The sequence below is a fragment of the Esox lucius genome, chromosome 10 (assembly GCF_011004845.1).
Source record: "Esox lucius isolate fEsoLuc1 chromosome 10, fEsoLuc1.pri, whole genome shotgun sequence".
Classification (NCBI taxonomy): domain Eukaryota; kingdom Metazoa; phylum Chordata; class Actinopteri; order Esociformes; family Esocidae; genus Esox; species Esox lucius.
In genome coordinates this window covers 16,312,262-16,337,960 of record NC_047578.1, presented here as the reverse complement: position 1 = coordinate 16,337,960, position 25,699 = coordinate 16,312,262, and the positions used below count along the sequence as shown (strand labels likewise).

General features: G+C 47.9%; 1 protein-coding gene across 2 annotated transcripts in view; it reads right to left on the bottom strand.

Moving 5' to 3' along the window:
• The window catches only part of jarid2b (jumonji, AT rich interactive domain 2b), an 85,239-nt gene that overhangs the window by 2,299 nt on the left and 57,241 nt on the right, over positions 1-25,699 (bottom strand). Inside the window, exons 4-17 of one of the 2 annotated variants that reach the window (XM_020050270.3) lie at positions 21,029-21,198; positions 14,127-14,150; positions 12,331-12,510; positions 10,775-10,986; positions 5,998-7,285; positions 4,612-5,132; positions 3,725-3,817; positions 3,454-3,572; positions 3,246-3,316; positions 2,667-2,781; positions 1,606-1,894; positions 677-807; positions 283-466; positions 9-116 (exon numbers count right to left, since the gene is read on the bottom strand). In XM_020050270.3, the coding sequence (XP_019905829.2) occupies positions 9-116; positions 283-466; positions 677-807; positions 1,606-1,894; positions 2,667-2,781; positions 3,246-3,316; positions 3,454-3,572; positions 3,725-3,817; positions 4,612-5,132; positions 5,998-7,285; positions 10,775-10,986; positions 12,331-12,510; positions 14,127-14,150; positions 21,029-21,198 (3,505 nt within the window). The remainder of the gene's footprint in view (positions 1-8; positions 117-282; positions 467-676; positions 808-1,605; positions 1,895-2,666; positions 2,782-3,245; positions 3,317-3,453; positions 3,573-3,724; positions 3,818-4,611; positions 5,133-5,997; positions 7,286-10,774; positions 10,987-12,330; positions 12,511-14,126; positions 14,151-21,028; positions 21,199-25,699) is intronic. The other variant, XM_034294819.1, reaches the window with a different exon arrangement.

Here is a 25,699-nt window from a genome sequence, read left to right as displayed (position 1 = left end):
GATGTTACCTCGTCATAACGATACATCATCTTGAGGCCTCTGCAGGACTTGTGATTCTCCACATATCTTAGAGCACACTCCAGACAGAACACCACATTCTCATTCTCCTGGACAACCTGGAGGGAGATCACAACTCATTAATCCACACACTTTCCCATGGACTAGTTGACTACAATTACCCAGCACTAGACCTAACCCAACCTATACCCTAGCACTAAGCCCTCTACCCCGACTAACCCACCACTGTTCCCCTGTTTCCTGACCGTGTGGCCTGGCCCTCACCATGGATAGGTAGCAGAGATGTTGGCAGGTCTGGCAGCGTCTCTCTGACGTCTCCAGGGCCAGCCACTTCCTGGGTTTTTTGCGTCCATCAGCAGGCACCAGGTTGTTGTCGTGTGTCCCGTACCGGGCGGAGGACAGAAGCCCAGCCTCGTACAGTTCCTGACGTTGTCTCATCTCTATGTTCCTATTGGAGCAGAGCAACAGACCTCAGTGACACAAACCACAGTTATGAACCTTATTTAAATGTCTTCCTGGCCTGATACTGATACTACAGACCGTTGGACTTCTGGTTATTTTTAACCTGGCTGTGAGCACAGTTCCACTGAGTTATGTCTGCGATCTTACTGTCATGGCAACAGAGACAGCCTGCGTGTTTTTACGTCTCCATGGCTACCTGAGGTCTTTGAGAAGGGCGGAGATCGTAGTCAGAATGTGCCCATTCTCGCGTTTGGATTCGGCCGTGGCGATCTGGTAAAGTAGCTTCTCCATGGAGAAAGGTTTGGCTATGTGCCGGCATTTCAGGTCCTACAATGGAAAGGCAGGGAGACACAGGGTTAACACAGCCTTTTGTACCAGACAGATTATAATACACATGACTCTAACCTGCAGGAGCTCTGCAGCAGGATGGCTCTAACGGGGAATATTAAGGTGTAATGAACACAGCAGTAGTTGACTCATGCCGGTTGTTGTCAATCTGATTTAATACAGGTGGAATCCTTCAGCACAGAAGCTCAGCAAAGGTCTAATATCCTTTAATACAGAAGGCACTTTATAACTACTGGTGCTTCCGGAGCTACAAGTGAATATCACATCAGCAATTACACAGTGCAATACATTATCATTATGTATTCTTAGCCCAGGACACTTAAATATTAAATCAAATATGTTGCTCTAACATTTGCGTTAGAGCAAAAGTATAATACTTTTCTTAATTATTATCTTCTTTAGCCTTAAATACTTTGATTACGACTACCCATAATCTGTCCAACTTTACATATAATTACAGTGCATACTTATCTGAGATTTTAAAGTGAAATTCAAATTAAAAAGGTGTGAAAAGGTTTCTGATGTTTCTGTAGGTTTCCACCTTACCATGGGTAACGAAGCAGATTCATTTTTATCAAACAGCTAATTATTTGAATCAGGTTTTCTAGATTAGGTTTAGACATGTGCTCTCCAGGAACAGAGCTAGAGTTTCAATCTACAGGACAGTAGCTCCCTGGGAAAAGGGTTGGGCAGCCCCAACCTAGAGGAAAAGTAGTAGACGAGACATGTCTCACTGAACGGCCACAGGGTGGCGGCAGAGAGCAGTTCTAGATTCACCTTAGCAGCCTGGTATCCCAGGTTCATCCACTGAGGGGTGGCAAAGTGCACCGTTTCCGACACACTGTAGCCACAGCAGACCTTGGCCACGAAGGTCCCGGGGAAGCAGACAACGAACTGGCCGCTCTTCTGAACGGTGCGGTGGACCTTGATACCCTCCCGACAAAGCACTTCTGGAGAGATCATGATGTTCTTCTCCAGCATCTCCAGGCCCGGGGTCCCATTGGCTTGTAGCAGTGTGTGAACCACCTTGTCAAGCTTTACCTTCTCGTCAGCAGGAATAGAATACCTGGCATGACAAGACAGTTCAAATCAGGCCCAAGAAGGTACGTTTGTGCATGTACGCGTGTGTTATTCTGGACTTCAGCTATGCAGTGTAACTCAACTTTCAGCAGTAGGTTTGTGCTTACGGTCTCGGTTTGAGAGATAGAGATAGAATGACAGAATAAGAGTCTGAAATACAACATATAAATGGTCTCAGTGGCTTTTGGCATGCATCTCTGCCTGTGATATCATCTTTCAAATGGAAGATCTTGTTAGCATTATGTGGTGAGACCTACCTACTGGCACTCACTGTATAGCAAAGATCTGAGGGAAACGTGGAACCTAACTGTGATTATGACGGCGACTTGCCTTCATTCAGGAACTTCCGATTAAACTGATACTCACCTGTGTCACCACCAAAGGGTAGGTAGCCCCCATGAGGAGGGGGAGGGTTGGGCTGGTGGTTGTCTACAGCCACTGCCCTTTCTCAACCCCATTCACTACCATTATAATCAAGTTGTGCTAATGCAAAAAGATTAAACATTGCCTTCATAACAGGTCAATATACAACATGGTTGTCGTAACCCGGCCTTGGTTTTTAATTGTATTATTAGTCGTAGGTGGAACGAAAGCCACTTTGGAATAAATACATACTTTCAAAGACAGGCCTGATAGGAGATATCAATGACACCGTTTTATGTTTTATATCACATCTGAAAATATAGAAATGTTTGTCACGTACAGTGCCTCACGACCTGAGGAGGAAGACATGGAGAGGCTTGTGGAGTGATACTTACCAAATGCAGTCAGCACCAGTGTGTAAGTAATCAATGTATGGAAGGCGGTTTTGGTCTCGAGACCAGCATGAGGTAGAAAAGACCATGCCAATGTTCAGCCAGGGAATGGTCACCCCTATGATGAGATGAGAACAAAAACAAAGGAAGAAAGAAGGAAAAGTAGAACATTATAACACAGCAGACACCACAAAAGGCATCTCATTGTTTTCAACAGAGACAGGTTCCTCAGGGCTGGGGGTAATTAGGAAAGGGAGGATGATCCTGGTTGAGGACCAGCTGTGATGGTTAGGAGGAGGGTCGGGGGTGATGGTTAGGGTGACAAGTCAGGGGTGATGGTTAGGGTGACAAGTCAGGGGTGATGGTTAGGGTGACAAGTCAGGGGTGATGGTTATGACGTGGGTCAGGGGTGATGGTTAGGGTGACAAGTCAGGGGTGATGGTTATGACGTGGGTCAGGGGTGATGGTTAGGGTGACAAGTCAGGGGTGATGGTTATGACGACAAGTCAGGGGTGATGGTTATGACGTGGGTCAGGGGTGATGGTTAGGGTGACAAGTCAGGGGTTGGGGTAAAAATCTTACCAGGCACAGCACCAAGATGCCGCAGAATGGATCCAGAATTATTGGGGAGGACAGTGAGGTTCCATCCATGCCTGAAAGGGAAATAAATCATTGTAATGGTAGAAAGGACACAAAAACATTCCACAGGGTCCAGTCTATCATTTAGTAACTTATGATGTCACTCCAGGTGCTAACAAGTTTAGGGTGTGATGTCATCACGCCTCCTTACTTAGAAAATGGCTCCGACTTTCCCACGGGGAAGCCACTTCCGTGTGTGTTTGTGTCCACTTTCCCATAATGCACTGCCACATGGCAGTCCCTCTGATCCACTATCCTCCAGTATTCTTGCTGTGAAGGAAGACGAGAAGTGAGAAGGGATAAAGGTCCATCTTCACTAACAGCGGGACTCTCTTAAGCTCTGGTCGAGAGTAATACATGGAGCCAGAGGTGGCAGGTAGCTAGAATGCTCGTGGGGAGTTAAACACATGGTCCCTTCTTACCTCGACTTCAGCAGCTCCGGGCTCCTTGTTAAAGCACATGGTCATGGTGTTCCTGGCTATCCTAAAGAAGTTGGTGAGGGATACAGATTTCCCCTGCAACACAAGAACCACCACATCAGGACAGTACAAGCTTGCATCATTCACTTAGCCTGTCAAAGAAAATCCACAAGGGTTGAAAACACTGTACCCCAGGGCAGCAGCGATCAACGACACGAACCAGACCTGTGTGTGCTGAGCCTTGGTGTCGGCAGCTCTGTGACTGTTCTGAACGGTTCGGACCAGGACTCTAATATGGGATGCGTCCTGAGAATCTAGGGGCTTTAATGGCGTCTATAAAATTCCGTCCCTTGATTTAAGACCTAGGTTAAAAACGTACCCTCTTTCACATTGCGAGAGTTGTTCCTGTACTGTACTCATTAGGCTACATCTTATGGGACTGTTTGTGATGGGAGTGTGGTTACACAAAAAGAGAAAACCAGAAAAAAAGATTCAAAGTTTAATTAAAAGAAATCGGGTCTGTTCTGAACGACTAGTACTGCAGTGCGTTCACAAACGTGGGTTGTTCAGAGGTGATGGTTAGGATGGTCCAGTATAAGCTGAGTAAGGAGAAGTTTTTGGTTAGGAACGATATTCACCACATCTCTCTTTCGCTTCTACGACATCAATCTAAAAGAGCGAGGGAATGTTTGCGTGTGAGTAGAGACGCCAATGTGCCTACTGTCTGTGAGTCTAGTTCACCCAGCTCAGCACTGGTGGCCGCCCATCAGGTTTAACAGAAGATGGACGGGCAGGACTGGGGTTAGACTGTTGTTAGCTGAACCCTAGCAGGCCACGTGAGAGATGAACTGTTTCCATAAAGACGTGCAGCATTGCTGTTGGGACCTCACCTTGTAAATACACTTGTGCTGGTCACTGAGAACGCCCTTGTCCTCCTCCTCCTCCTCCTCTTCCTCCAGCTGCGCCTTGTCATCGTTCTTCTTTTCCTGAGCGAACAGCCTCCGGCGTCCTGCCTTCAGCTGCTGACTGTCTAGCTCCTTCAGCCGGCTGCACAGCTGACCGTTGCTGCGCTGCACCAGGCTGCCTGCCAGCCCGTTTTTGGGCTCGAAGCGCGGCAGGGTCAGGCTCCGCTCCGTGTGGCCCTCCAGGGGCCCCCTGCGGCGCTCCAGGCCCTCTTTCTCCTGCAGCACCTGCCTCTCCAGGCACCGGTGCTCCTCGGCCGACAGGGAGTCGTAGGACAGCAGGTACTGGAGGTAGGCTTCCTGCAGCTTGGCTAGGCGATCCTGGGCTGACTTGGGGATCCGGAGCAGGTCGGCCAGTTTACTCCACTTCTTCAGGTCCATCACCTGCTGCATGCCGCCCATGTCATTAATCAGCTGGAAGAACCGAGCCAGGTCCACCTCACAGCCACCTGGGGGTAGAGACAGACAGGCGGGGTCAAACACAGGGTCACTCCTAACCTTAACCCCAGGCTGAACCCAGCAGCTTGCCAATAACCTCCAGGCCCAATGTTTGTGACAGTTGCTGAAGAGCTCAGTTGTGCGACAGTCTCAAGAGTCTGTGTGGGTGGGCCAGAGACAAACTGATAACATCAGCGGTGTGTAGCTGGGCTGCCCAACGTTGCTCCTATCGAGTGACCATCCTGTAACATTGCTCCAAAGCTCATCTAGCACACCGGATTGTTATAATTAGCTGGATGAAACGGTTAGTAACAACTGGGGTTGGAGAGATAGCCTACAAGACATAATATCTCTATGAACAAGGCCTGGAGTCAAAACCTACAAGACAGAATATCTCTATGAACAAGGACTGGAGTCAAAACCTACAAGACATAATATCTCTATGAACAAGGCCTGGAGTCAAAACCTACAAGACAGAATATCTCTATGAACAAAGCCTGGAGTCAAAACCTACAAGACAGAATATCTCTATGAACAAGGCCTGGAGTCAAAACCTACAAGACAGAATATCTCTATGAACAAGGCCTGGAGTCAAAACCTACAAGACAGAATATCTCTATGAACAAGGCCTGGAGTCAAAACCTACAAGACATAATATCTCTATGAACAAGGCCTGGAGTCAAAACCTACAAGACAGAATATCTCTATGAACAAGGCCTGGAGTCAAAACCTACAAGACAGAATATCTCTATGAATAAGGCCTGGATTCAAAACCTACAAGGCAGAATATCTCTATGAATAAGGCCTGGATTCAAAACCTACAAGGCAGTAACTCTCCAGGGTTGGAGTCAAAACCTAGCCCTGAGTTAGACTCACCAATAAGAGGGGGGTCTTCCATGTTGATGCCCTGAGTTTTGAGGTGCTTCTTGATGCAGGCTAGCCTCTGTACGTTGGGGCCCCAGCGACGGCCCAGCTTGTGAATGCGCTGTACCTGTGTCACAAAGCGCATCTCGTCGTTCAGTTTACACTCCGGACGCCAGTCAGATGGCGGAAGAACCCTACACAGTCCGAAGGACTCTGCCCTCTCCCGTACAGAGTCCAGGTACACCAGGGGGTCCTGGAACTCCCGCTGGTCGGGTCGGAACACCGGAGCCTCCCCCATCGCCGCCCAGCTTGCCCTGCTCCTCTCCAGCCTCTCCCTCTCCCTTTCTTTATCCTTCTCCCTCTCCCTCTCCTTCTCCCTGTCAGGCCGGGGCTCTGCTGGTTTGTGAGGGGTGTGGGCGGGGGTGTGGCCGGGGGTGTGACCGGGGTACTCTGAGGTAGCTGAGCGGTTGTGGGTGTTGTTGTGGTTAGGGTTCGAGGCGGCCTGCGCCCGCTGCTGTGCTTGTCGGATGAACATCAGCCTGCCGGCCGACGCCCGCTTGGGCCGCTGACGCTCCGGCTCCGGATTGGCTGGTGGCGTGGAGGGAGGAGTCCGGGGTGGGGGTGGGGCTAGCACCGTTGGTGGAGGGGTAATCTCCATGACGATGTGTCCGTTGGGGACTGAGGTGCTGTCCTGACAGGCTTTCTTACTCCGCGTCTCCAGGGGGCTGGTCTGGTGCTTGGTCTTAATGTCCTGAGGGCCGCTCGGCTGCGGTTTGCTCTTCTTCGGATTGGGGTTGGTCTCCAGGACCACAAGCTTACCCTGCGAGTCAGCCACCGCCCCGATGGCCGCCACCGCCACCTCCAGCCTCCGTTTGGAGTTCCTCAGCCCTTCGCGGCCCTGCCTGCCCTGTTTGGCGCACAGCAGCCCGTTGAGCCGGCCATTCAGGTGCACTCCGCCCCCATTGGCCACCTTGTGCGCCCCGTTGGATAGTAGCACTTGTTTGCGTGTTTTTGCGTTGCAATTCTGGGCTTTTCCTGAGTTGGAGAGGGGCAGTCGGTGCTGGAGGTGGAGGTGGTGGTTGCTGGGGGCTCGGGGGGCAGCAGCACTGTGTTTGCTGTGGTTTAGTTTGGTTTTCTTGACCAGTTCTCGTTTCGCTTTGGTGTATGTCACGTGGCCCTTGGTCACAGTGGCTGTGTATTTCACAGTTTTAGACGGCAGTCTGAAGTCTTTGATTTTTTTGGCACCGGCCGCGTGCACGCCCACCTGGGACGCCCTTGTGACCCCGTTCACTTTGGAGACCTGAGAGTTTGAGGGAGAGCAGGAGAGAGAGAGAGAGATCACAAACACGACGTTACTAATTCACAAACTGTAGCGTGTCAACATGGTGCAGTGATACTGTGCTTCAACACACACATACACGCTCCCTCTCGCTCCGCGGCTTCATGGTGAAAAACTAAAAACTCACGCAGAGGCAGCTGTAAAAGTAAAGGGTCAGGACCAAAGGCTCTTTGTAGAAACTGCCGCTATTCATGGAAGCTTGCAAGTCGTTGTACTTTCAAATCAGCTAGTTACAGACACAAACACCTCTCAGAGCGCAAAGAAGAAAAGGAAAGAAAAAAAGATGTTTGGCTGAAAAAAACAAAACCATTATGGCCTCAACATGGAGAGGGAGGCTTTCATGTCAGAGCCAACTGTTGTTTGTAAAAAGCACCATAGAATACAGTTACTACTTGAAACCACATCCCAGCAACATGAAGACCTTTTTTGTTATGGTTTCCTTAAGCTCTTCAATTCACCTTTAATGCCCCAAATAAAGGCTGTCTTTTTCCTGCAGATCTGAGAGCCCCTGCTGAACACAAGAGCTCTGTAATGTGGGGTCCAGTTACATCGGGGACTTCACTGGCTGATGGCTGACGGGGGGGGACTAAGCCACCTAGACCCACCAGTGGATCTGTCTCACTCCATATTGTTTTCTTGGGCTAGTTTTAGTCCTGCCTTCTGAAAGACTCTCTCCCCACTTCCTCCCCTTTGGGTGTTTAGTAAAAAATAAAAGACCTGGGGATGTTTGGACCGAGATCATGGGAGGGATGCAGAGAGGATTCTGGTCTCCAGCTTTTGATTTTTTGGCTGTTCTGCACTTCCTCGTTTCTGACCAGTGCCTCTATTACCTCTTCGCCCATGAGTACTAGTACTTAATAACAGTTAACCCGCCAGTCCTGCCGTAAGCCAACCCGCCAGGCCTGCCGTAAGCCAACCCGCCAGGCCTGCCGTAAGCCAACCCGGCAGGCCTGCCGTAAGCCAACCCGGCAGGCCTGCCGTAAGCCAACCCGGCAGGCCTGCCGTAAGCCAACCCGGCAGGCCTGCCGTAAGCCAACTCGGTGTGCTGAAGCGTCCTTCTGTAAGTGAACTGTGCAGAGTACAGGATGGCGTTATCAATCAGCCAGGCGCCAGAAGGAGGTGACAGCAGGCTTGACGGCTGCGTTTGAAGCAGGGCCGCAGCTGTATTGTATTCCTATCAGGTGCAGCCAACACAAAGAGAGGCTATTAAAAGATAAGGGGAGTGAAATGTGACCCCCTTCATCAATCCTGCCCCCCTCCCTTCCTCCCCCAGCAGCCGTCAGTGGAAAAGCACAGACAAGAGAGTCAAAGAAACGGCGAGGGCAAGAGAGAACCCCGTCGCCCCAGCATGCCAGAGTGATGGATGGCAGGGGGACTAAACGCAGCATGACGTCTGCCAGGGGCTCCAGGCAAGCCCATCCCAAGAACCAACAGATTCATCAGCTCCTCAACACTGCAGGGTTAAAACCAAAAGGCTTAATCAGACCTCAACAGTTCTGACTGCGGAATTCCAACAAGACGTGCCTTTGGGGTCACATTCCTCCTTTTGGCCTTCACAACCACAATAATAGAAACAGAAAGCAGTCCAGCCAAAGGCAGACATGCTGACAAAGACACATGGGGCGGGTGGTGGTCGTCTACTCTAGTCTGGCCACTAGAGGGCTCAGTGGGTCCACTCTGCCGCACACTTCTTTCCTGTGGGTCGGCGCACAAGTCAGCCCGGCCTCTCACTGCCACGGTCTGGTCAGACAGAGACAGGCTTCAGCCCGGCCCCGTGTTAACATGGTACTGTAGATAAGACCAAAAGACTGGTGAGAAGGAGAAAAGATCAGTGCACGAAACAGGAATAAAAGAGGAAAAAGATAGCGAGGACTAGAAGGGGAGACAGAGAGTGCGAGGGAGAGCGCGAGAGGCATGAGGGGAGAGAGGCAGAGTGAGGGAGCGAGAGAGAGAACAGAACCAAAGCCAAACCTCTGAAGTGGATTTTAGTCACACGTGAGTGGAAAGGGAGGAGGGGGTTGGAGGGGGATGGGCCACGATGACATCATGTGTTGCTATAGCCCAGCTGCAGTACGGCAGGAAGATTAACACGGAACATCTGCAGCTCAGCAAGCCCACAGGAGAGTGGATGTTCTGCAGATCAGCATCCCGAAGGAAGAGATCTACAGCTCAGCAGGCAATCGAGACAGAATGGATTTCTCAGCAGCCCACAGGAAAAGATCTACAGCTCAGCAGCCATTTCAAATAGGAAGAGACTGGCTCTCACAGAAGCCCCTAGGAAAAGATCTAGAGCTAAGAAACCAATGGGAACAGACTGGATCATTATGAAGGAGCTCGAAAACCGTGCCGCACACTAAAGTAAATAAACACATTAGTGCGCGCTTGCTGAAGAGATGTGGCCTTATCAGAGGTCAACATGAACAGCCATTAGCATATTGACTTTAAGAACAGAGTAAGAAAGGTCACCAGCAGACCTGTGCAGCAGCTAAATGTTGGGAGAAAAATTTATCCCTCAGTTTAAATCACACAACATTATTATGCCTGCTCGCTGTAACTAAATCAGGCTGTACATCAGGGTCTTTGGGTTCTTGTATGATAACGTAACGCATCCCCTTCACAGACAAGGGATCCGGAACTATTTGGAAATCGCTGTGATGCGCTCTCACAGTTCACATCAGAAAAAAAAGACTAAACGCTAATCCCTTGAAAATGATTGGGAGTTCTGTTGCCAAGGACGACGAATCTGCCATGTGCAATACACTGAGGAAAAAGAGGAACAGAAAAGCGAGAAAGAGAAAAGGGAAAGACAGGAGAGAGGGATACAGAAAGGAGGGGGGGGCAGAACAAAGGCCAATAAGTTAAGCACAGTTTGTCTTGGCTCTCCCGTGCTTCATTGAGATTCATTGTTCCTTAATTAGTCAGTTCGCGGCACTTAAAAACGACATCCGGCATCACCGTGAGATAGCGGCCCGACACCCGTCTGCTGGCAGTCTGGGGCAGCTGAGCTACCGGCCTGAGGAGAGACACAGATCCTAGTGCTCCTCACTGATTAGTTCATGTAATTGTCAGGGGCACACTGTGGTTTTCGAGCTAAGTTATTCTCCCTCCTCCCTAGCGTAGCTCCTTGGAAACCCACTGAATGCTTTGGACAGGAAGGCAACATTCCCTGTTCAGCCTCAGTGCTAAATATAGCAGCTAGCGGACTGACAAAGAGAGGAGTACAGGGAGTTCACACAACACAGGGCATTCTGCTGTTACTTTACTCTATTAACACGTCTCATTTTATTAGCATCATACATCTAATGGCGATGATGTCAGCGCTTTAATCACCCGCCTGGTGGTTACTGAGGCTGGTCGGCCATATTCAGGAGCAGCATAGAGAGCTACATATTAGCCAAATCAACAGAGCATACTGTTCAGGCACGCAGTATGTGGAGGGAGATTAGTTACCTGCTTGCGGAGCTCCTCTGCGGCCCTCCTGTGTGGTAGTCCGTTGGTAGTGTGGCCCCTGGCTAAGGGGTGGCCCCTGGCTGTGGCCCCCAGCTGGCTGAGGGCCTGCTCCCTCCGGGCCTCGGCCCTTTCACTGCGCTCCCTGACCTGCACCGCCTCCTTTCCTCTTGGCTTGGGGCTGTCCCTGGTGGCCTTGGTGTGTCCGTTCAACACTGAACCAACAGGAGAAAAAGCATTACAGTCGAACCGGTTCAGAAGGACGCCGCTGGCTTGTATTAAAACCACCACAACTTTGTGTCCATTAAATATTTTCTCCAGTTGTGTACTGTGACTTGAGGGGAATATTATCTTAGCCATGTACCAGGCCTACAGCCCTGGTAACTGCATGCTGAAGCAGAAACACTGAAATTAACAGCCTCAACCATTATTACAATTAACAAATATTCAACAGCCTCTCTTCCTATATTGAGGTTAACTTCATTCTTTCTTTTTAGTATTACTATCAACAGGCGCTGGCCCCCCACACATACAACCCCTTCCCCCCGTCTGCATAAGTCCCTCGCTGAAAGACTGGCGTTTGGAAAAGCTACCGGGGAACTCAATAAAAGGTGTTTAATTTAGAAATGTAAACATGGCTGGGTTAGCGAGGTGCTGGGTAATGAAAGTAGAGCTCTGTGGTCGCCCCCCCCCCCTCTACTTTTCTCATATAACCTACTAGAGTCATACCCATGCTGCATATTAAAGTGGCACATGTGTGGTGTACTATAGTGTACTGAACCGACCAGGTCCAACTCTTTATAGACAGGCTTCTGCAGTATTTACAGGCCCGGCTTCACTGGACTGGGAGACAGGCTTCTCCAGTGCTTACCGTCCTGCCTTATTGTCCTGAAGGCAGTCTTCTTTGGCAGTTGCTCTATGATAGTTATTCTATGATAACCACTAAGCAGTTGATGAGAAACAAAAAGCATATTGCTTGGTTTGGCAGCTACCATCACCACTGACACTTAATTGTGTTTAAACACGACTTGTTTCAATGAGACAAGCTTTCCCTGAGACACGCACGCCCTCTCGAGATTTTCAGTCTTCCCTGTAAAGCTGTCAATCTCTTGGCGTCAAGGCAATGTACAGTGTGCGTGTTCCTGGCTTTTCATCCCTATTCCCCTCCTCCCTGACCAGCTGTGAACTGAATGCATAAACACCTTGTTACCTCGGATCCCACCTAGTGTTAATTGGAGTACAGAGATGGAACGCTCCTCGCCACAGTCCCACATGACTTCCTCAGCCAATGCAGGAATGGCAAACGTTCTCTCTCCCCCTTTCCCTCCTACCTCATCCTCCCTCAGTAACTCAGCCATGCTCCAACGGCCGCAGACAGCCCTTAGCCTCGCGGGGGTCTCTGCACGTATCCGTCTGGCTCTATACCCGACGTCATTACTCTCGCTATTCCATATCTGTGCCGTAATGGGTCGGTGTGCTATGGGTTTAGAGGAGGTGGCGCTGCGTCGTAGTGTAATGCACAGAAGCTGGGATGGGTTAAAGGCTGCCACTGGTCATACCGTGGCCGTTGAGGGTGTGTTTTCCGGGGGGCTTGCCCTTTCGCGGTGTGGAATGACAGGAGGCAGACCCTGCGCTGGCGTCCGGCTTCACGTCCTCGTACTCCTCTTCGTCATCATCCAGCTCATCTTCGTCCTGAGAGCTCCCAAAGTATGTCATGTTACTGGGCAATGCTGACGAGCCTGTGTGTGAAAGAGAAAGAGGGTAGAACGGGGGGCGGGGGGGGAGTTAAAAACAAGCGAGAACCTACAGAGCAATTATCAGAGGGGTTTAGAGAGAGAGAGAACTATTCCAGCCATCTGACAGTGACTCCATAATCATATATTATCTGAGACTTACTGCAGCACTAATTCCAAAAAATCTTCTCCTTTAACTCTTTCAGAGGGGATTATACTGTGTCCCCACTGAAGCTTGGTCTGCTTTGTTTGGTTAGCATGGGATAAAACCAGTTCAATACTCAACAGTCACACTGACATTTAACTGTAACACATAGGGGTGATGAGGTACTGGCAAACACCAGTAATGTACAATCACAGCATCCCAGAAAAATGGCATTAAAGCAAAAAAAAAAAAAAGGTTATTTTTAATATCATGGTTTCTAAAACGAATTCCCTCTTGCTTTCCTCTTCTCCCCCTCACTCTCTTTTCTACTCTCTCCCCAGTGTCTTAATGTGCAGAACAATTCCCATTATCTGCAGCATGTTCCAGTGTCTCTCATGAATAAAACATGAGTGCAACCGATGCATTCTGGGTAGACCAGTGTAACTTTGCTCTCATTAGCCAGCTACACATTTACATCCACATTCCTTTCCTGTGAAAGATCTGTCTGTCCGTTCATCTGCCTACCTGTTGATCGGTCTTGCTTGTCTGCTTGCTTATTTATTTGCTGATCTGTCTGACTGCATATTAGTCTGTTGACCTGTCTGCTGATTAGTCAGTTCACCAGTACTACATAGTGCTTGCAAGGCCAGGGTTGTTTTCACTTGCCGCTGCTCTCGGGGTGAGAAAGTATTAAAATGTACACACCCACTATTTTAAGTCACTCTGGATAAGACGGTGTTAAATGACAAATATAATTGTCTGTCTACAGGCCGGTCTATCTTTATTTCTGCCTTCCTGGGGATCACTGGAACGGTCTGGCTTGTTCAGTAAGTTCAGCTGTAGCTGCTCTCTGCAATACCAGTACATCTCCAGGGCTGGCCCACTGGCAACACACAGAAGGCCTCTAACCAAGAGGCTAGTATGTGCCGGTACGTTGACATGGATGTGTTACAGAATCACATGGGAGCAGAAGCCCCGGTGGGCATGGACGACTGGTAGTATTGACAGTGTTTGTCGTTATCCGCCTTCCTTGTAATGCACACCGCAGCTCACCTATGACCCCTAGAGCACAAAGGGCAGGCTGTTCCTGCAGCCAGCTGGCTGAGCTCACTTGTGCCGGGCTTCTTGTGGCCAGGAGAGACAGTGGAGGGAGCTGGGAGAAGGGGTGTGTGCGCCTCAGACTGGTCTCCATTGTCACCATGACTAGCAGCACGACCATACGGTTAATTCCTTTAAAACCACGCTGTGGTCTCTAAAGAGCTTCCATTGAGGACTATGTGTCTGGATTGTGGTTAGGGTTTTCAAATACAGTATTGCTTTTCATGTTCATGTCATTTATCACATAGGAGTAGTACAGTATAATATACAGTAGAAATTGTCATTTCTAATGACAGTGTGGGAAATGTAATCAATTTTGTGTATTATTAACATTTACTGTCTAGACCATAAGCACTTTTCAAGAATAAATGTAACTAACCTTCATTTGGCCACGAGGAGTAACCTGAAATTAGATGTGGTGAAGCTAGAATTAGTATGACATCAAACCAAAACTTCATTTTCAAATTAAAATGGATGGAAATCTTTACAGTCAATATTCATGATAGGTACTGGTTGCAGGGTGCTGCAGTAACATGGACTGATAAGGTTAGCATGAATACTCAGCGCCTCATTAGGAATGAAGCATCCTGACCAGCAGCAGGCCAGACAATAGGAGGGCCAATGGGGTTAGAGTTCTTTTGAATGCAGTAATGAATTACAATGAGCTATCTAGTAGTGACTCGTGGAGTTGCAAGACAGACTCTCCGTTAGATTGGCTAGCCTTAGCTAGCTAGCAGGGGATGGTTTCGCTTTAAAACAGTGCCACAATAATTTCTGGAGCAGCAGAAGAGAGGGGTCTACAGCCGGAGACAACTAGTGAAGACAGCTACTCTGACAGCTAATATTGTGGAGGCGAGCTCCTATCGTATCTAAATCAGCCAGTGGGTGCTACACAGGGATAGGGGACAGGATTCGCTAGCCAGTTGCCATTTCAAAGGTGGAAGCTGAGGACTCTAACTTGCTGTTTTCACTCTGACTGGCTCCTTCCTCTGAGATACATTTGCTCTCTATGTCTTCCCATTGGTTTCTCCCTGATCCTCGTCATCCATCATCCTTTCAAGTTCTCAGCTGTACCAATGTTTATTTAGTTTTCTTATTGTTAGCACTTGAAAACGCAAATTTTGATTTAAGCCGTATGCAAAAGTAAACCAAAGTAAACAATGATATCTGAACATTCCCGACTCAAAAGGCTAAATCAGTCTGCCTACACGACAACACAATGCAATAATTTCCCACCATACAACACAGCCTTGCCATTAGGGAACTTAATGACAGTGTGGCCGAACCTGATACTTTAATGACACGTTTACCAGGCCTGTATGTAGAGAGAGCAGACAGATAATAGTTCAGTGTTATTAAGCTTAGAAAAACAACGTAAGGTGAGCAGGTTGTGGACTAGGTTTGAGAAATGACTTCCGAGGGGGTGATTTCAGTGGGTGAGACTGGGCAGTGGAGACTGGCGCCAGCTGTAGGGGAGGGTGGTACGTTGCACATCTGTGGCAGCTCTCAAGCTCTTCACAAACGTCCGTTCTCTTGGTGACCGAGGCCAGGGGGGACTTGCAGAGTCAACAAACTCCCAATCAGCTTCAAATGACCCGTTTCATTAACAACATGGCTGCAATTACTGCCTTGTCTGGGGTCACAAGGCCAACAGCTAGCAGGCCCCCGAGGGCACGAGGAGCTGGACAAAGATGGTGGGGGATGGAGTGAAGCTCGGAGGTGAGCTCTTTTGTTTGGCGGGTGGTCGAGGGTCTATGGAATCTCTCTGTAGGGCAGCAAGATAGAAGCATTTTCCAGAGGCTCAGAGTAAGTATCTAGCTTCTTCTCCTTCAGGGTAGGGAGTCAGGGGAGCAGGGTGGGGAGCCAGGGGAGCAGGGTAGGGAGCAGAGTGGAGAGCTAGTGGAGCAGGGCAGGGAGCCAGAGGAGCAGGGCGGGGAGGCAGGGGAGCAGGGGGGGAGCCAGGGGAGCAGGGGGGGTCCGTGGCATGGAAACAGTCTATGGACAACGTTTATTTAGTTTCCATGGTTTCCAAATGCTACTGTTTTTTTTTTGCATAATTTATTGTAAGTTAATCAAAGTCATAAATAGAGCATTTGTATGGGTAAAAGTGAAATGGTAATACTGTTGCCATTGCTTATCAGAATGTGTTCCATAAAAGTGCTACAAGAATGTTTATAACAGATAATAAGACTTTCAAATTAACTTTAAGTGCTTTATGGTGAATTTTTTATTGTTTTTCAATCATTTCAGAAAGATTCATGAAAAATTATAATATTGATAACAGGACTTGAAAGTGGTGCATGCCACAAATGGCAAAAAGTTGTATAAACCATGCCTATGGAAGAGAAAAGCCTGGACTGCTGTCAATCCTTGTCCAGACCGCTTACTGGGTAAGGAGACAAATGTAATTTTGCAATTTGGGTGAACTATTCCTATAACCAAGGCCTCCCTCCCTCCATTATGGGCCTTTTCATCTGCCACAGAACCACAGACAAATCATAATTAAGGCTGAAAGCGTCTATTATGATTGTCATTTTAACTAGACAGGCGTAATTACAACCAAAATAGTTGACTTAAAAATAACCATTGTCCTCTAATAGCACAAACAAAGAGGGGTTTGAACAGCCAATCAAGGACTAACTGAAGAAAAAATACCATGCATTTCTAATCATCTAACATCCATGGCAGTCAAATTGAACACTTCCCTGGCAGATGAATCTCCAGACACTCAGGAATCCAGAGGGAAAAGCAGTTTCAAGTTGTGTATACAGTGACCCCAAAAGAGTCATGAGTTTGAGCTTCCTCTTCTCATGAAATTGATTCCAATTCCAGAAAGAGATACTTCAGTATATGGCGATTTTGGGATGTAATTCAGGGATCCCATTTGTTTCTCTCTGCGTACATTTTCAATGAAATTGTACATAGAATTTGCTTTGGTTAGTGCTTTTGGTGGACACTAGCCAGCACCTCTCAAAACCTATAGTGTGCATACCGCCACCTAATGTATAGGACTGCACAAGGTCCATTCAGTTATGTATTAATTTGGGTATTGCTTGCGGTCTCTTCCTGTCAGAAGTTCAGTGGTTTTGAAAACAAAACTATCCGAGTTAGCCAGTTTTAACTCTAATGATGTTTTTCTACACCGCTGGAAATAATATCAACCTATTAGCTGGCTTACTTTAGCAGTTAGCTAGCTAGTCCAAGTAAATTTGGTAAGGTAGCTATGAACTATCATTGCTTATCCAAAATAGATTGCACCTTTCCCTAGTTTTGACAAGAGATGGATAATATCCACCAAAGACTTCGAGCAAATGCACCAAGTTAACGAAATGCTACCTACAACTTTCTGTAAATTGTACACAGAGAAAAACAAAATGGTATCCATGAATTATCTTGCCTTTGGGTAAATAAATGATAAACAATACTGAAGTCTCCCTTTAATCCTCCACAATATACAATGTGTGGAGGGACCATGTCAGACGTTCTGCCCTCTCTACAACCTCACAGCGAGAAAAAGGGAGGGGACGTAACACAGCAGAATGGGGCTTTTTCAATAACATTGTTTTACAGGCTGAAGCAGTGGAGAGAATCCGAGAGGACTGGGGATTATATCTACTCTAATTTACATTCTTGAATGTCTGCAAATCCATTAACCCGTGCTGCCCTCAGCTCCACGAGTCACTGGCTAAATGTAATCAGCCTTTCCTTCCAGTTGTAACACAGCCATTGCAGCAGTCGGCCCAGACTCATTCAGGGCTCAGCCAGCCATGGCACAGATGCACATACAGAAAGAGTACCTGTTATGCAACATGTGACAAGCATGTTAGCAGGGGTAAATCATTTACTACTTCATCTGTCCTTATCTCAGCCGTGTGTGCGCGTATTCGTGTGTGCACAGAGGGAGGCTCAGCGGTGATAGGGAGGAATTTGGGATAGTGTGTCACAACCACTTCTTACCATTATCCTCTCTTCCCAAGGCCACAGACGAGGCTCAAGTGATGCCACTATCCAGGCTACACTTCGGGTTGTTTCGCCCTGTCTACATTCTAATACTCTACCACGTTACTGCCACAGCAGAGAACCAAAGCCTATTATTACCAGAGCCAATGTTACTACCACGGTCTACATTATTACCAGAGCCAATGTTACTACCACAGTCTCCATTATTACCAGAGCCAATGTTACTACTGTACCACCGCCTACATTATTACCAGAGCCAATGTTCCTACCACAGTCTCCATTATTACCAGAACCAATGTTCCTACCACGGTCTCCATTATTACCAGAGCCAATGTTCCTACCACAGTCTCCATTATTACCAGAACCAATGTTACTACCACGGTCTACATTATTACCAGAGCCAATGTTCCTACCACAGTCTCCATTATTACCAGAGCCAATGTTACTACCACGGTCTACATTATTACCAGAGCCAAGGTTCCTAACATAGCCTACATTATAACCACAGGCGAGTACCACAACCTACATTAGTACTACAACCATGTGCATCAGCTTACATTATTACCAGAGCCAACATTACTACCGCAGCCTGCACAAGCTGAGTGACAGACAAGCTGGCTGGACTGCCTCCAGTGGATTTCTCCACGGATATAAACAGACGTAATAAAAGGGATTTCAGAAGGCATGTAGGACATAAACACTAGACTGTGATTCGTTCCATTTTGTGTCTGTCGCACGTTACTTCACGTTTCATCAGATCAGCTAGCCGTTTCCCCAAGAGGGATTAAAAATATATTGTTCCTTTAAAAAAACAGGGGGAAAGCAAAAAGCTCATTATGCTGCAGAGTCCCAGATGAATAAGTAGTGGTGATTACAAGCTGCTGCTGCTATAGAGAACAAAAGAGAGGAAAACTTCTCCCCATGAAATCACTGTGGAAATGACTTGCTTTCACAAGCGGCGCTTTATCATCAGAAGCTTTTCTAAACCTGTCAAACAGGCTGGCTGGGTAAATGTGCCATGTTTGTCAGATAAGATAAACATTTGAGAGGAGCTGAGCCGTTTGAACATAATAACCGTTTGACCTCTGATGTCTACCAGGAACGCCATTGATCGGTTCCAGAGCTGGAAGAATTGCACCCAATCCACCCCCCCAGGTTCCCGTCCCCTTGTGCGGAGTGAATTGAAATGCATTGACACAATGCAGTGTAAGTGTCGGATCGCAGCGCAGCAGTGCCGGGGCCACCGGGGTGGAATCGGACAGTACCGCACCAGCCCGGCCACCTCAGTAGAACCAGGCGTATAAATCCCTTTGAAGGAAATCAAAAGCAAAATGGGAAAACGTCAAAGCGACACTTCCCAATTGTTCATATCCATCCGTGCCCGGGACACCGGCTGTACTCACACGTATGCACGTGCATTCATGCTTAAGCAGGCAAGCTGAGCTGCCCTGACATTCTTGCACGTCTCCTCTAAATGTGGCCCTCTTCCACAAGGGACATTCTAGTAAAAGAAGAGCGCGCACATCCCTGTGTATGAAAATGCCATTAAGGCAGCATGAGCTCAGCTCTGCAGGGGAATCAGTCCACCTCTCAGTTGGGTAGCAGGCCTATAAATAAGGCTCCCACAGAGGACGTGGGAGGAGGCACCGGTCAACCAGGCACGGCACAGTGGAAAGGAACACACCGGGAGGCCGCTCAGGAGTTTAGCATAGTGTCCAAACCGTAAAGAACAGGTGTTAACTTAGCATCCACCAGTTGACCAAACCCTAAACAACGGAGGACATTGACTGGGGAATGCTGACCCAGTGAGAAGCAGTCAGGCGCTCAGTTACATTAAAGTGACATTGGCTTTCTAACACAAGCCTTCTTCTCTTCTGGGCCTCTCAGCTCCCAACTGATTCCACAGCTCTCTTTAACCTACTTTATGGAGCGAGCCGAGGTTAATGGCAATACCAAATTAATTTAATCGAGGCATTAGTCTTACTAAAGGGCTATTTCTGTTTGTGATGGAGTCTGGGGGGGTGGGGGGAGGGGGGGCTCTGCATGGTGGGAGTAGGTTCAGTTAAGAGTTAAACACTCTCAGAGATTAAAGACAAACGCAAAACCCAAGGCCAAGGTCATGTAAAACAAATATACAAATCCCCCCCAAAAAAATGTGTAGCTGAGGGGTGGTTGTACATTTCTGTGGTTGTGTTTTGATCATCACTGAGGTAAAGAGCGAAAGGGTATTGGATGAAAGGCTGACTGGTCTGATGGTGACGGCCAACCACAAGTCCAGATAGTGAAGCTCTTGAGTCCTGTACGGGAAAACTACAGCACTATACAGTGCTAACCTGCTCTAGCACTAAAAAGAAAGGAGGAGTGGTTCCAGCTGACACCTATAGCAGTGCTGCCGCTCTGTCTGCCATGGCTGACCTGTGTTTGCGTTGGTGGGTGGTAGAGAGGCAAATGACCAGGGTTATCTGGCTCTACCAGGAGGCTTTTTTGGGTGTGGACGCAGGGGTGCAGGGTCAGATAGCATTGTTCAATATTCACTGTTACCTGTAGATAACAGCCTTTTGAGGACAGAACAGTGTTGAAGTTTGCCCCGTCTGGGTCCTTCACTTCAGCACACATCAAAGGAGAGTTTCAAACCGGATCAATGAACCTGGGCCTCTCACTGAACTATTCCTGCTGAACAGCTAGCCATGTATCTAGGTCAAAGGCAGGCAGGGAGAGAAGCATGGAACTCTCCTGAGATGTTTGGCTGCTGAGTTATAAACCAACGCCTGGCTGCAGAGTTAGAGCCCTAAACCAACACCTGGCTGCAGAGTTAGAGCCCTAAACCAACGCCTGGCTGCAGAGTTAGAGCCCTAAACCAACGCCTGGCTGCAGAGTTAGAGCCCTAAACCAACGCCTGGCTGCAGAGTTAGAGCCCTAAACCAACGCCTGGCTGCAGAGTTAGAGCCCTAAACCAACGCCTGGCTGCAGAGTTAGAGCCCTAAACCAACGCCTGGCTGCAGAGTTAGAGCCTTAAACCAACACCTGGCTGCAGAGTTTTAGCCCTAAACCAACACCTGGCTGCAGAGTTAGAGCCCTAAACCAACGCCTGGCTGCAGAGTTTTAGCCCTAAACCAACTTCTGGCTTTTTGACAAGTTGCATGGTGAGTGGAGTGAATGGATGAGTGAGTAAATGAGAGTAAGAGTGTGTGAGAGAAAGAGGGATTCGCGTTTGAGTGGAGCATGTGAGTTAGTGTGAGTGGAATGTATGGTGTGAGGATGAAGAGATGTGTGGATGAAAGAGTGAGCTGTCAGGCACAGACCACAGGGCAGTTACTGTACCTCTCAGGCAGAGGAAGGTGAGGAAGTCTTCAGTCTTGGGTTTCCGTCTAGAAATGTCCGTTATGAGAGCGGAAGGGGCGGGCAGGTTGGCGTCAGACACTTTAACCGGGGTGGTGCTGGGAGAATTGGGCTGAGACTGGGCAAACTTCCTCTGTGCCTGCAGCCTGGGCCTGGGAAGAAACAGGAGGGGAAAAAAAGCATTATTCCCATGACTGACCGTGTCAGGATGTCTGTCTCCTTAGTACCATCGCTGCTCTGTGTTAAACAGTCATCCCTCTGGTCCTTGACTGCAGTGCCCAGACTGAGGTTGCTCCTTCAGACTAACCCTCAGCACCTGCTAGCAGCTGTTCACCTCATCATAACAGACTTATAAATCATGTTGACTCTCTGAGTCCCCATTAAAGCCAAGACCTTTGCAGCAGCTGACCAATGATAACATGAACAGGGAGGTATCACATTGGACGCAGACTCAAGGCCAGCACCGCCCCCACAGAGCAGCCTCATGGTATGGAATCAGAAGAGCAGCGTGTCCGGAGATGGACCTGGACTGTCACACCTCTTAATCTCATATCGTGCACACACACACACACACACACACACACACACACACACACACACACACACACGTTTCATTTCACCGTCATTTCACCATTTCTTTGTCTCTGGAGCATTTGATGCCAGATACACACACACGGCCGTCTCACTGTACACAGGGAAAGAACACACTTTCACGCTCGTACCGGCATGCTGAGAACCGCCTCCCTGTTTGAATTCATCTCCCATTCAATCTGATGCTTGTTAGGAGGGATTCCTCGGGCCTGCCAGGCAGGTTGACAGACACAGGCGGCATCACTAATCAATTGAGACCACAGCCGCTCTCCCCAGACAGATTGTGACTCCCTGGCTGATTGTCTCATTGCGCTGCGTGTTGGGGAATGCTTCATGATATCCTACAGTGATTTCTCCATTTAAAAGAATGCGGATGAAATAGGGCAAATCATGCCCTAAAACACCCGCAATGCATTTTGTTTCCCACAAGCCTCCTGGAAGATACATCTCTCCAATTACACATCAATCAAAAAGCAATATACAGTCTATCTAACCCTAACCCGTACCACTAAACAGGCCAAATACCTTGAACAAGATGCTGTGAACAGATTCCACTAACACATGCAAGCACGTAATCCTAACTTTTACTCTAACCTTAATAACCTTGATAACCAAACACTTAACCCGAAACCTAATCACTAATGTCTACACCAAAAACTAGTAAGTTTAACACTAACCCCATTTCTGTGGTTTTACACTAATCCGTACACCTACTGCAAACAGCCTATTCCTTGTGGAGACTGGAAAAAACTGTCAGGTTTGTTGGGTCCCCACTTGTACAGTAAAACCAAAATCATACACTCATACTTGTGCAACAGAAACATTGGTCTGGTTCCTGAAAAGGAACCTGCATTTCATTTCGAAGGATCAATATGTTAACCAATATATTCTAATGCTTTCGATCTGCCAGCGATTGTGTTCCTAAACCCCATGGAAAGGAGGGGTATGAGGGGTTAAAAAAATCCTCTTGGAAGTATGGGTTTAAAAAAACAAAAAAAACAAGTGCAGACTTCGCAATAATCACAAAACATACGATTCACTGTATTCCAGCACACATGCTGGGTTATAAAGACCTGTGTTAAGTTGTGTATTATTCTTTTTTTTAAACCCTAGAGGAAGAGACATTTTAAGATAATTTTGGAGACAAAATTACACATGGTTTGCCCCTTCTCTCGCTTCCTCGCGCAAACTTGCCTGCTCACCAGTCTGTTCAGTCTTCGGTCTGTTGTGTATACAATATCCTATTCATCGATGGGCTCCACTCTAATGAATTTGCAAGACATTGCAAGCCCCTACATCGCGATACAGCATTCCATTATGAGGTACAGCTTTGATTACCAGTAGAAAGGCCTATAGTGCACAATGGTGACTGCCTGGTGAACAGTCTGTACTGCCCCCGTCCCCTCCCTCTCCCACTAGTTCACTATAAATTATGTGGTGTTTGGAACAGAGGACATTGTTAAGGTGCCGTCCTTCCCGACAATACTATGGGGACAGCACCCAAGCCATATATGGCTGGCTCAAACACTTCGGAAGTTGAGAACGTTTGTAATGCAATTAAACTAAAGGTAAAGAACTACAAGAGCCTACAAACTACCCACACCTAAAAGACTACCCAAACAATTAATGCCAGCAGCAGCCTAACGAAAGCAAACTAGCCAGTAATTAGTCAGGTCCCTACACTGGACTAACGGGTGCAGGTTGTCATGGTTCAGACACCTTAACACGCCTTTCATGACAGGTGGCACATCAGAGGGCTGCTTTATATTCTGATCCAAGGGAGAGACCGCCAGAGAGAAGAGGAGAGGGGGAGAGAGACAGCCAGAGAGATGAAGAGGAGAGGGGGAGAGAGACAGCCAGGGAGATGAAGAGGGGAGAGAGGCAGAAGGGTTTTTTCACACCTCCACAACCCGTTGACTAGGATGGCCTTTCATTGTTGAGGGCTGGAGGGGCCCTAGTGCGTGGTGCCACGCCACGCTGACAGAGGTATGGATTTCACCACGCTAGCCCGTTATTATGTTGTGAATGGAGCTATCTGTTTCACTGCCAGACTGGTAAAACATGAGCTGTTTGAATGGCCTGACTCTCACGGCCCTATAGCCCGCATGGCATATGAACGGACACACGAAACCAACACTACAGCTCGCTGGGGGCAAAACCAACATTACAGTTTGCTTAGGGCAGAACCAACACTACAGTTTGTTCAGGGCAGAACCAACACTAGTTTGCTGAAGGCAAAACCAAGTCAACCAGTACTGCAGACTCGAGTGAACCACTTAAACATGGATGCGAGGTATTAATGGTTAAAGACTGCCCCAAGACAGTAACAGGAGAAACAAAATGGCTTCAATGAGCCCCTTCAGAAATACAATCTTTCTACTTTCATGGGACGAGAGCCAGAGATGAATAGAAGCTTTTTAACTAGGCAGAGTTAAAAGAAGGGGTAGTGTGAGACAGAGTATATGAGAACAGCTCTGTTAAAAGATGAACCAGTACAGTTAAAGACCAGCCAGTAAAACTGCATTAAAAACTATGGCTTTAACATCCTGTCTAGACAGACCTGAGCTCCAATGAGCAAACAGACTTTTATTTGAGGGGGTCTTCCTATCTGTTACCCATTAAGACAACTGTTAACTAAACCACATGACTAATCTGGTCCCTTTCCCCATGAACACACAGACCGTCTATAGTCAGAATGTCCGGGCATGTACCCACAAGCCCCAAAGTGTCATGGCACCAAGTACCCACACTGCCCAAAGTGTTATGGCAGCAAGTACCCACAATGCCCATTGGGAATCGAAAGATTTTGTTTAAAATGTGACGGTCTAACCACATCAGTGATGATTCAAATGTGAACACATCTCCTCATTAGGACCAGATGGAGACCAACAGCGGGCGCCAACAGAAACCAAGCCTCTCGAACCCAGAGCCTCTCTGCAGAAATATCTCACGCGTGCAGACTTCAAAGCTTGAGGAATGAGCAGAGGGACAGTTTGTGAAGACATGGATATTTTCCCCTGTCAGCAGTGGGGTGTAACTGGAGCTGCTTGTTGAGGTGGTATTTAAGTGGTACTCCTATATTTGCCTGGAGTGTCACGACTAAGGCAGTTCTGTCCAGGCGTTCAGCACAGCAGCTCATCACAAATACCTAACCCTGACTCTGACGAGATGCATAGGCACTCTTCTAAACACACCTATATATACAGTATCTCACAGAAGTGAGTACAGCCCTCACATTTTTGTTAATATTTGATTATATATTACACAGAAGAAACGACAGTTTGCTAAAATGTAAAATAGTGAGTGTACAGCTTGTATAACAGTGTACATTTGCTGTTCCCTCAAAATAACAACACACAGCCATTAATGTCTAAACCGCAGGCAGCAAAAGTGAGTACACACCTAAGTGAAAATGTCCAAATTGGGCCCAAAGAGTCAATATTTTGTGTGGCCACCATTATTTTCCAGCACTGCCTCAACCCTATTGGGCATGGAGTTCACCAGAGGTAGCCACTGAAATCCTCTTCCATTCCTCCATGAAGACATCACGGACCTGGTGGATGTTAGAGACCTTGCGGTACTCCACCTTCCGTTTGAGGATGCCCCACAATAGGGTTTAAGTCTGGAGACATGCTTGGCTAGTCCATTACATTTACCCTCAGCTTCTTTAGCAAGGTAGTGGTCGTCTTTGAGGTGTTTTTGGGGTCGTTATCATATTGGAATCCTGCAGCAATGCTGGCAGCACTCATACGTCTATTTCCCAAAGACAACCTCTGGATATGACGCTGAGCATGTGCTCTTTGGTCGACCATGGCGAGGCCTGTTCTGAGTGGAACCTGTCCTGTTAAACCGCTGTATGATCTTGGCCACCGTGCTGCAGCTCAGTGTCAGGGTCTTGGCAATCTTCTTAGAGCCTAGGCCATCTTTATGTAGAGCAACAATAATTTTTTTTCAGATCCTCAGAAAGTTCTTTGCCATGAGGTGCCATGTTTAACTTCCAGTGACCAGTATGAGGGAGTGTGAGAGCGATGACACCAAATGTAACACACCTGCTCCCCAGTC